General features: G+C 35.0%; 1 protein-coding gene across 7 annotated transcripts in view; it reads right to left on the minus strand.

The window, feature by feature from the left end:
- The window catches only part of FAM184A (family with sequence similarity 184 member A), a 129,537-nt gene that overhangs the window by 29,026 nt on the left and 88,490 nt on the right, over positions 1 to 12,021 (minus strand). For 5 of the 7 annotated variants that reach the window (XM_043962390.1, XM_043962386.1, XM_043962388.1 and 2 more), the window contains exon 10: positions 6,787 to 6,828. The exons of the other annotated variants lie outside the window; for them this stretch is intronic. In XM_043962390.1, the coding sequence (XP_043818325.1) occupies positions 6,787 to 6,828 (42 nt within the window). The remainder of the gene's footprint in view (positions 1 to 6,786; positions 6,829 to 12,021) is intronic. 7 annotated transcript variants of the gene reach the window in all.

Here is a 12,021-nt window from a genome sequence, read left to right on the forward strand (position 1 = left end):
TCTATCTCAAGAGGACAGTATCAAAAGGTTGATTTGCTTTAGTAAGCTTTTAAAAAAATCTAGATTATAGAATCTTCCTCTAACATAGCAAGCTGAGATGCTTGCTATTTCATTATCTGATACACTTATTTGATTTTTCTTTCATAAAATGGTTACCATAAAGGGCCTTAATTTTGAAAAAGTTGTGCATAGGCTATCCAGCCATAAGGTGTTCTGACTCCCTTTTTACTTTACCTCTATGCCAGTATCAGGTACTTTTCTTCCAACCTAAGAAAATGAGCATCTAAATATTTTTGAAGATAGATAACATCACTCTTAATATAAATTTGCATTATTTGTCAGTTTTAACACATACAAAACCACATGATTTTTCTTTTGTTCTAAGTATGAAGGATAAATGTCTTTGTGTATTGTATGTGTTCATAGAGACATGATGAAGCCAGTTAGTTTTAATGTTCTATTTTATTTCTGTTCTAATGGCTACTATTTCTTTTTATTTTATATTAACCAAATTGCAAAAAAATCTGTTGCTAGGTGTAGTGGAGAAATAGTAATTAATAAGGGGCTATGAAATCAGTAGCTAAAAATACTACATGGAAATCAAGTTAAAAAGATTTTTCTGCCAATGAGAAAAAGGATTTTAGAATGAATAAATCCCTTCTTCTAATTGGTGGAGAACAAATATAGGGTTTCACATTCCTGAGAAGCAAAATGAAGACTACCTTCATGATTCTCACAAGGAAAGATAAACGAGAGATTTAGTAAGAGATGGGATGAAGAATCACTTAAACAGCAGGTTTAATAAAGGAGAAAAAAGTATGGGTGGAAGACATGGTTCAGAAGTAAATGTCTCTCTTTTAACTAGTAAGATATTATTAAAGAAAGGTCTCCTTGCTAGTAAGCCCCCAAGCTGAGGACAAATCACTTGGATTGTATTTTTGCAGTCCAAGCTAAGCATCAAGGAGAATTGTAAAGGTTAGTATTTACTGTTATAAAAGCAATTAAGAATGAGTTATGAAATATATATTCATAAAATGACAACGTAAATAAAAATCTGTGGAATGTTGTAGTAAGTTGTTATTTAGTAATATTATTTTAAAATTATTTAAGTTATATAAATACTAGTTAATTAAAACTGTATTTTTGTATAAAACTGAATTTTGTAAACTCCCACTACTATAGCTAGAGGCAAAATGGGTCAAAGAAAAGAACCTGCCCCCACATAGACTGTGTACAACTATGACTCTAATGGTAGCCTTATGGGGGTAGTTTTTAAGTAGTAAGTCAACCTCTCAAATATTAACAACTGCATACATAAGTCCATAGAGGCAACAACCAGTGCCATCTCCTGGGGGTACAGAACCTAAGGCCAATAATGCTGTGTGGCCCTTACTCCTCACCCACAAAACATATAGAGGTGAAATCAGGCTGAAACCTAAATCAAAGACAATTATAAGTGAGGAGAAAATAAGTCAGAAGAGGACAACATGCAGCCTGAGGGACATGTGTATGTAAGGGCTATGGGGTGTGTATGTATATGAGTCACCTCCTTCTCCCCAGCTGGCTGCCTTCATGAGTCAAATGCCCAGCCCACTGGTTCCTGCAGCAGGATAGGTCCCCGAAAAGCATGGGGCCCAGGCGCTCACCCTGATTCACTGTATCCTAGGGGTTGCTCTGGTGACAGCTTTGTCACAACATGTATGGAGGGTTCTGGGAAGAAGAGGAAATTGACATTTTCTAAATGAAAGACCTTATAAACCAATAATTTAATTTTTAAGTTTGTAAGACAATATTAAAAAGTAAAGAATACTTGATAGTGTCCTCTGAGTATTTAGATTTGTAGCTACAGAAATTTAATCAATTAAATGTAATGTGCCTGTGCTGTTGTGAATTAATTTAAAAGTTCACAGCAACAAAACCAACCTTCCCAAATCATCAAACCAAAAAATATTTTTATAGAATAGTATTATTTATTATGACTGATCTTCAGTGTATAAAGAAAAAGGAAATTTTTGAGGAAATATTACATTTAGATTGATTACAAATAAAAAACCATATTACCTAAATGTCTTTTACATAAAATATCTATATGTTATGTTAAATGAATTTTCCTGCAATGGGAAGAGTAATTTTGGAAATATTCTTTCAACTTAGATAATATCAGTTTTCATATAAATTTGCATTCTAAATATTACCAGCATAAAAACAAGTCAGTACATGTTTTATAACATAATTGTTCTTTAACTCTAAAACTATTAAAAATAATAAAATTTTACTTCACATATTTCTCTGGATACCTGGATAAAGTTCTGGACTCATTTTAAAGACAACTCTACTCAAAGAACCTTTGTCATGCAATTTAGCATTCAAATTTATTGACTATTGCTCTTCCTATAAATGAATTAGTCAGATGGCATAAAATTGTCAGGCCATATTTAGCATGAAAATTATGTGGTATTTAAAAAACAAAAATGAGAAAAGCAATGCAAAATGAGTTGGTATTTTTATAACAACTGAATTTGGTATATGCTGTGGAAACAATACAGTAAAACCTCATTAATTTGAAACACAAAGGACAACAAAATGATTTTGAATTGAACAAGTTTAGATACAACTTTCTGTTACATAATAATATGGCATGTAGTTAACTGAAACAGCATTTTTAAAAATTAAGCACTATTTTAAATGTGCTGCCAGAAACAAAATGAGGTTATACAGTATATAAAGCTATAGTTTCATCCACACTGATTACAATTCTCAAATACTCTGACAATTATTTTAAATATTTTTATTTTGCTAATCCTTATTTTATTAGTCCTCAATGATCTCCAGTTTGGTTAGTTTTATCATTACGTACTTAAGTCTCACTTTCCCCTAAGTTCTCACATTAATTTATTTAAATTACATGATACATGTTCAGATAAATAGGCACACTATTCTGCACACAATTTAAAAAAAAATTCCCATGTGCCAAATGGCCCTAATATAAATTGCAAGTTTCAGGTCTATGTCAAATGGAATTATGTGGTCTGATTAACTTTCTTGCTTTATTTCCTTATAAGATTGTTTTCTGGTAAAATTTTCATGTAGAAACAGTTTTGAAATTGAAACCTAAAGTTAAATTATTTTTAAAAAATCTTTGCTTAATCACCACCAAAATGATTGAGTTTTCTGAAGGGACCCCATCCACAGGCTTCATAGATTCAGATTAGAAGTTGCCAATCTGAAGGACTTAAACATGATGAGACTTTAAAACAGAACATGTACATCATGTACAATACCTGAAACCTTACCTTTCAGTGCTATCACCATGTTTCAAGCTATTTTAAAATCTCAATAGTTCAGAAAATGCTAGAATATCGATTTAGAGATTAAACACTTTAAGATTGTAAATCATTGGGCTCTAAAATTATGCATTTCTTAGCATTGGAATAGTAGTTAAGATGAAAGCATCAGTTATTCCACAAACTCTTAACTCCCTGAATTCATGACATTATGATTCATTTTTGATAAAATGACTAGTCACATAGATCATAGGTTTGTAGATCTATACCTGGAAGAAACCTCTGAGGCCACTTAACCCATGTCCTTTATTTTAAAGATGAGGAAACTGAGGCTCAGGGGAGTTGTGACTTATCTAAGGTCATTCAAGGAGTAAACATCAAAGATGGGATTTGAACCTGGGTCCTCTGACTCCAGAACTAGAGTATCAGTTTTGGTAGGTTCTAAAAAATAGGAAGGTCTCAAACATGAGTTGTGATGAACTGTGTGTCTATAGTTAAAGGACCAGTATTGGTTGGACTCAGTATTGGTTGGGTAAGATGATAAGTTTTTCAGCTGCAGCAACTCTCAAAGACCAGCCACTAAGTTAAAGAAGAATTGTGATCTTGAGGAAGCATGCACAATTGATGAAATTGAGTCTCAAAAGTGTCATAGTGGGGCAGCTAAGTGATGCAGTGGATAGAGCACCGGCCCTGGAGTCAGGAGTACCTGAGTGCAAATCCGGCCTCAGACACTTAACACTTACTAGCTGTGTGACCCTGGGCAAGTCACTTAACCCCAATTGCCTCACTAAAAAAAAAAAATGTGTCATAGTGTGTTCTCAGTTTAGTTTGTTAACTAAGAGGGTGAGAGTCAATAGGATATTAATTATCTCTACAGTGAAGACAGTAGGTAAAGTTATCTTACTTTAGTTTCCTAAGATATTAAGCAACTATATATGTAAGTTATTTCTAAATTTTTATAGAAGTCTGAAAGGTAACAAGCTAATGTGTGTATGTGTGTTTAAAGCAATGATTATAGGAATAAGGAAACAGCATGTATAAGTAGACTACTATTAATAGTTAAATGGCAACTGTAGGAATCTACTTGAATAAAATCTCACTTAATTATGACTAGAGAACATGTCAATCTAATTTAGTGAAAAGGTTGAATTACAATTTTAAACATGCAACAATTCAAACTAAGTTAGTAAAAGCCAAATGGTAATCCTAAAGTTTTTTAAATTAAAGAATTATTTGTAATCAACATATATATATATGTATATATATATTAATATATATACACACATGCATGTCTGTCTATCATCTAGTGTGTGTGTGTGTGTGTGTGTGTGTGTGTGTTTCTGTGAATACATACACACACAAACACATTTCTCTAGGGACATAAATCTCATTTACCTTTGTGCCTTATACTTGTATCTCCTAGAATGTTCTGCACATAGTAAGGCTCTTATTCAATGATAAAATGCTAAAAAAAAACCAAACCAAAAACCTTACTTAAGAATGTGAGTCAGTACACATATAATATTTTAAAAAGATATTTTCCACACTACTAGTATATAGTTTTTATGAAGAAAATATCTGCTAAACAAAGTTAAACTTTGGCCATACCCTGGTCTAAATAATCCCAAATTCCAAATTTAATGGAGACTGACTAAATGAAGTTTTATCATCTCTTTATCCTTTCCTTTCACTTTTAAAGAAAGGATATCTGTAGGGTAAAAAGTTTATGAATAATGGGGCTGATTAATAAGATGTCTTTAGACCATTTGTAGAATTCCTGCTAAGCCTTAAAAAAGCTAACTAAAAATCTGAAAGCTCATATAAGAGCTAGGGCTTTTAAGAATTAATCTGGGGGAGGAGGCAAATAAGAATTAATCATGGAACATAGATTTCTAAAAAACACTAATTAAAGTAAATTCTTGGTAAGTGCTTAGTTTTACTACCTCTTCCTGTCATACTGGGATAAAAAGGGATTGGGAGTAGGAGTGAAATACAATTAGAGAGTCTTGAAGTATCGTAATGTATGGGTTATAAAGCTGGTGAAAGAGCACTGTAAGATTTTTGGATATTGCGTTTAGAACCTGAATACTTTATAGGAAAAGTATAATTTGGGGAACAGAAATGATGATGGGCTCAGTCACTTAAGTACAGTAGAATAAGGATATCATTTAGGAAAAAAGTATCCCGATAGGTGATTCAGCTTAATTTTGGATATCGTCCTGCATCTTGGGTTCCCAACAGCCTGTGTTCCAATGAGTGAAACAAAGTATAGGTTGATGTGAAAATAGCCAAACTAAAAAGTAATTTCTAAATATTCCTAATAGGCTCAAGAATAATATGTTGTTCTTAAAAGGGAAGAATTTCTACTTTTTGGGGGGGGGGGCAGGGCAATGAGGGTTAAGTGACTTGCCCAGGGTCACACAGCTAGTTAAGTGTCAAGTGTCTGAGGCTGGATTTGAACTCAGGTTCTCCTGAATCCAAGGCCAGTGCTTTATCCACTGTGCCACCTAGCTGCCCCCGGGAAGAATTTCTAATGAAGTCTTATTTCACAAGAACTAAAAATAACAGTTATATGGTATTTGCATTCAGATTTTGCCTGTGATATGGCTATGACTTTGATGTCATAAGGAAATCTCAAGTATAAATGTTTTCTTTGGTAGAGTACAAAGGAATTGGGGAGGTAAAAGTAAATACTTGTACTTTAGTAGTATGATAAAACTTCAAAGTATACAGACTCTGAGTTTTGATTTCTCTAGGATGTCAAGGAAAACATCTCAAGGTTTCTTCTCTTCATAAAATTATTTTAGAGAATTAACATTATATGGTTAGTATAAAATTTATTTTTGTTCTTAGAGGAGAAACAAAATTTTAAATTTATAAATAATATATTACACTTTGCTACCTGAATTTGTGCATCCTTGAATACATATGAAGTAATGAGATAAAAATTTCATTGTACATTTCTTCGTGCCTATAACTTTTGAGTTTCTAAAATATTTCATGGACAAATATAAATATTTAACTTTATCTTTTAAGTCCTGAAATTTAATAACACTGTTTTAGTAAAATTAATTTAAGGGTTTGAAAAAGTAGAAATCCATTTTTCTAGTGTTTAGATCAGTTGGAATTCATTGCCAATTTTATTATTAAGCTGACTAGTTAATTTTTTTCCTAAAGCACTACCTTCATTCAGAGTATCAAAGAAAAGCATCATCAATTTTTATGCTTAAGAACAGTGCTTTGAAATGCTTGCTCTGACTTCACATAAAAATGCTATGTTTATTAATATAATAAAGTGTTATGCTAGATGTAAGCACATATACAAATGAATGGATGCAGTACAAAAGCTTTTATTAACCATATCTGAACACATCCTCTTAATGACTCTACCAACATGTATTTTGCTATCAACAGGCTGAAGCTTTAAAGCAATGATGTCACTTATGCAAACTGAGAAGTGCAGCATGCCCTTGTGAACAAACTGTAAGTGCAGCTCACTTACATTGTTGATAGATTTATGCAAAGCTTCACCCAGACAGTGCCTCTATGAAAAGATCACAGGAATAAAGGGAAACATTCAGAAATCAACTAAGTAAAAGAAAAAGGGATAAAAGGGAGAGTAAAACACAGACATTAATTATACTGAGGAAAAAAATGTTGAAAAACTTCTGAGAAAGAAATTAGACAGACAAAAATTGGTTAAGACAATTTAAATTTTTAGCAGCCTTTTAAGTGTGCTGGATGTGTTTATCAGCATGTAGACTTACCTATGCAAAATATTCAGCTTTTGTGCACACCCATCAGTTCTCAGCATAAGGAAGTTTGTTCATCATGGTTACTGAAGGCCTCAAAAGTAAATGTTCATTGGAAATTTTAAAGATTTAGTAATAATCTAAACATAATGGTTTTGTGGGTGAAAGGAAGAAAAATGTAAAAGTATTCATTTTCTGGACATGTTTTGAGAAGCCCCATCAAAACTCTGGAATTATAAAATACTGGACAAAGAATTAGAAAGGGATAAAATCAGGAGGGGAAAAATGTAATTTCATTTTGTATTGCCCTTAAATTCTTATTAAATAGCACTTACAACACAATAATTTAGCAGAATATTATCCTTTAAAATAATTTTACTCTGGGGCACTGAATAATTTTTATACTGTTTTGATCTTCTGCTGACTTTAAAGAGAAAGAATGTGTTCATTTTCTGTATTAAAAACTGAAAATGATGATAAGCTTGTGTCACAAATTGAACTCTCTGAATTGAACTCTTGAATTCTATGGCCTCTCAAACTCAACATGTCCAAAACAGAATTTATCATCGTCCCCCACCAAATCATTCCCTCTTCTCAACTTGCCTCTTACTGTCAAGGACACCACCATCCTCCCAGTTGCCCAGGTTCAAAATCATATTATCTTCCTCAATTCCTTATTCACTCATACCACATATCCAATTTGTTACCAAATCTTGTTGTTTCTCCTTTCACATTTCTCACAATATATCCCCTTCTCTTTATACTCAGCCTGGTTCGTGCTCTCAGTTTCCACTTGAACCACTACAACAGCCCTCCAAATTAGTCTCCGTGCTTCAAGTTTCTCTTTATTCCAATACAGTTTCCCCTCTGTTGCCAAAGTGGTTTTTCTAAAGAACAGGTCTGAACCACATTGGACCTCCTGCTCAATAAGCTACAGTGACTCCCTATTCCTTCCATGGCTGGCTATGAAGCAGTCACTAAGTGTTAATTAAGTGTCCACTATGTGTACATACACTGGTATATATAAAATATAAACAAAGTAGTTTTGTGGGTAGCTGGAGTGGGACACTAGCAGCTGGGAATGGGGGTGGTCAGGAAAAGCTTCTTGTAGAAGGTGATCCAGAATTTTTTTTTTTTTGGTGAGGCAATTGGGGTTAAGTGACTTGCCCAGGGTCACATAGCTAGTAAGTGTTAAGTGTCTGAGGCCGAATTTGCACTCAGGTCCTCCTGAATCCAGGTCCGTTGCTCTATCCACTGCGCCACCTAGCTGCCGCGTGATCCAGAATTTTAATTCCTTGAATTAAACTCACAGGGAATTCATTACATGGATATTAGGTAACAAAGTAAACACTATGGCTTTCAAAAAGATAAACATTAAAATTGGAGGAGCTTTTAATGGAACCAGGGATTCTAAAGGGGTAAGTGAAGAGATAGTTCGTTCCAGGAACAAGAAATAGTCATGCAAAGACAAAGATATGGGCTTTGAAGTATCATGTATAAGGAACAGAGAAAGCCAGATGGGGGGCAAGTAGGGAAGGATTTTAAATTGCACCCCCCCCCAATAATTTTTTGAAAAACAAGGCAGTGGGGGTTGACTTGCCCAGGGTCACACAGCTAGTAAGTGTCAAATGTCTGAGGCCAAATTTGAACTCAGGTCCTTCCAAATCCAGGGCCAGTGCTTTATCCACTGTTACCACCTAGCTGCCCCCCCTCCCCCAAGGATTTTGTAATTGATTCTAAAATAGGGAGTCACCTAAGTTTATATTGAGTAGGGAACTGAAATGATCAGATCTGTGTAGAGGATGAATTGGAGGAGAAGGCTGAAGTGAGAGGTAAGGAGAGACTAATTAGGATGGTGACCCTTTGAGTAGAGGAGATTTTGTAGAGGCTAAACCTAGACCATAGTTCTTTTCCCTTGCCACTATCCCCCAAAATGCATGATACCCCCCCCCCAATAGAATGCAAGTTCCTTAAGGGCAAGGACTATCTTCTTTTAGTATCCCAAGTACCTAGCATGTAGGTACTTTGGCACACAATAGGTGCTTAATACTCTTGACAGATGTAGGTTTAATGTAGATTAAAACAGAGGCCTAGGATACAAACTGATTTGACACCATTATGGATTTGAGAATGCATCTATTGGGAGACCATTTCTATCAACTTATTTAAACAGAATTTTTTTTGCAGGGGAGAAGAGTAGTGGGAAAGGAACAGACATTATTTCATTGGCATGAGGAAACTCCCTTAACTAATGCTTATCAGCAGCTGCTTTCGCAATTTATGCTCTTTTAAGAGAGTAATCTGGGACTCTGTGATTAAAATGACTTGCCCGGGGACACAAAGCCATCAAGCATTAATAGCAAGCAATTGTTGTTAGTCATATTTTAGTAGTGCCCAACTCTGAGCGACCTCATTTAGGGCTTTTTGGGCATATACTGGAATGATTTGTCATTTTCTTCTCCAGATCATTTTACAGATAAGGAAACTGCGGTAAACAGGATTAAGTGACTTTCCCAGGGTCACACAGCTAAGTGTCTGAGGCCAGATTTGAAATCAGGAAGATGAGTCTTCCTGACTTTAGGCCTGACACTCTATCTACTATGCCACCTAGCCACCCAATAGTGTTTTTGTTTTGTTTTTGAGGAGCAATGGGGGTTAAGTGACTTGCTCAGGGTCACACAGCTAGTAAGTGTCAAGTGTCTGAGGCCAAATTTGAACTCAGGTCCTCCTGAATCCAGGGCCAGTGCTTTATCCACTGCACCAGCTAGCTGCCCCCACCCAATAGTATTTTGATAGAGTTTGTAAAGAAGCATATCAAAGAGTACTATGGCTTATAAAATAGTTCTTTGCTACTGAGTTAAAAGATGATGTTAGCTCTAAGAATCATACATTTATCCTTAGGTTGGTCTTGTTTTCTTTGTAAGAGGAAAAGGGTATAATTGATTAGCTGTAGAATTATTGTGCTCATGTAAATCGTTACTTTGAAACTTGGTCCTCTAATCTGTTGAGAAGCCAGCATAGTTTCAAACATATGATTTTAGTGTTATAAATGATATTTCTTTTTAAAGATGATTATAGTAAATCACTTCTATTCATGCTGACAGAAAGAACTTTAACTGTAGAATTAATGGGCTCACCATTTGGAATAGATTTTTTTTTTTTGGTGAGGCAATTGGGGTTAAGTGACTTGCCCAGGGTCACACAGTCAGTAAGTGTCAAGTGTCTGAGGTCACATTTGAACTCAGGTCCTCCTGAATCCAGGGCCAGTGCTCTATCCACTGCGCCACCTAGCTGCCCTTGGAATAGATTCTTAACAATTTTGTTTTTAAGAGAACTCTTGGGGCCTTTAAAATTTTTTTAATCTTATGGATTTACTATTGACCATCCAGAGAAATCCCTGGAATCTATAAATTATGGAGAGATCATTATATTACTGCATTGCTGAGTATTTCTAAAATGACTCTCACTAATAAGGTCATATGCTCTGGGTTCCCAAATCTACTTATCTGAGGGCCAAGACAGCATACACACTTAAGTATTTATAAAATAAATACAAGAGAATGGTGGGGGTGAGGGGGTGAGGCATTAGCAGTTAGGGATTAGGAAAGACTTTATGTATTAGGTGGTGCATGAAGTGAATTTTGAAGAAAATGAGAATTATCAAGAAGTAGAGTTAAGAAGTAAGTTAAATCAAGCAGCCAGTACAAAAGTATAGTGACTGGAGACTGAGTGTTATATGTAAGGATTAGCAAGAAGGTTAGTTTGTCTGTGCTATATCAGGTAAAGGGGAGTAATGAATAAATCTAGCCTGTACTCTTACCATACCATACTCATGGCCATATCTCATCTCTTACTCATGCCATATCTCCTAATGTCCATATCTCAATAAAAGTCACAGCATTAACATAACTGAAAATCAAGGTTAAGTTTAAGGGGAAGAATCTTATCATATTATCTAATGGGCTAATTAAAGAATTAATAATGCTGGTCTTTTGATTGGAAATATACATGTAGACCTAACCCCGTGAATCCTATTTATCATTATAAAATTGTAGGGCTCAATGAAACTGATCTGATTTTTCTCCACCGTTTAAGAAACTATCTCTAGGTAGGCAATGGGAAGACATGCATAGCCTTTCCAAATCCATATTTTCTATAATGGAAACCTTGAGAAGACTATTGCCAATCCTGGAATTCAAAATTAAACTAGCTAATGGATACTTTTAAAAGATAATGTCAAGAAGACTATCAAGTTTCTAACGATTGGAATGAAGCCACCTGCTGGAGACTTACTGTAGAAATGAAGTGAACATCTCTGAGGGCAAGACCATGCGTCTTTTCTTTGGTGTCAGGAAGTGACATTTGCTGGTGGGAGGAGGAAGGGGGAGCCTGGCACTCTGTCTCTCTCTCTTTCCTGAGGACGCTGGTGGAGAAGGGAGCTAGAAATGCGTTCTCCCTTTAATAGATAGATGAATGTAGGCCTTTTTCTCTCTCTTTACCAAATTCTTATTCTCCTTAATAAATCCTTAAAAGCCTAACTCTTGCTAAAGCTTATAATTTATTAGCGACCACTCATTAGGTATTTTAGACAGACTAGCTAGAATTTTAGCTTTAACAAGTTACTTCTAGATAGTTTGGTGTGAAAATTGGTAGACAGGATAAATCAGATATACCCTACCAATTAGACTCTAAAACTGGTTGTCTCATAGGCATTTTAAACTCAACATTTCCAAACTATACTCATCATCTTTCCTCCCAAACCCACTTCTTTTTTCCTAACTTCCCAATTTCTGTAGAGGGTATCACAATTCTCAGATACCCAGGCTTGCAGCCTGTCAACTAGTACCCTTCACTCTTTCACCCCTCCCCCAATCCAATCTATTGCCAAGCCCTATCATTTCCACCTTCATAACAGCACTTCTGTAATGCCCCCTTCTCTCCTCTGACACTATTATCAACCTGGTGAAGACTCTCAGCACCTCATA

Source organism: Dromiciops gliroides, chromosome 4 (assembly GCF_019393635.1).
Source record: "Dromiciops gliroides isolate mDroGli1 chromosome 4, mDroGli1.pri, whole genome shotgun sequence".
In the NCBI taxonomy this organism is placed as follows: Eukaryota; Metazoa; Chordata; class Mammalia; order Microbiotheria; family Microbiotheriidae; genus Dromiciops; species Dromiciops gliroides.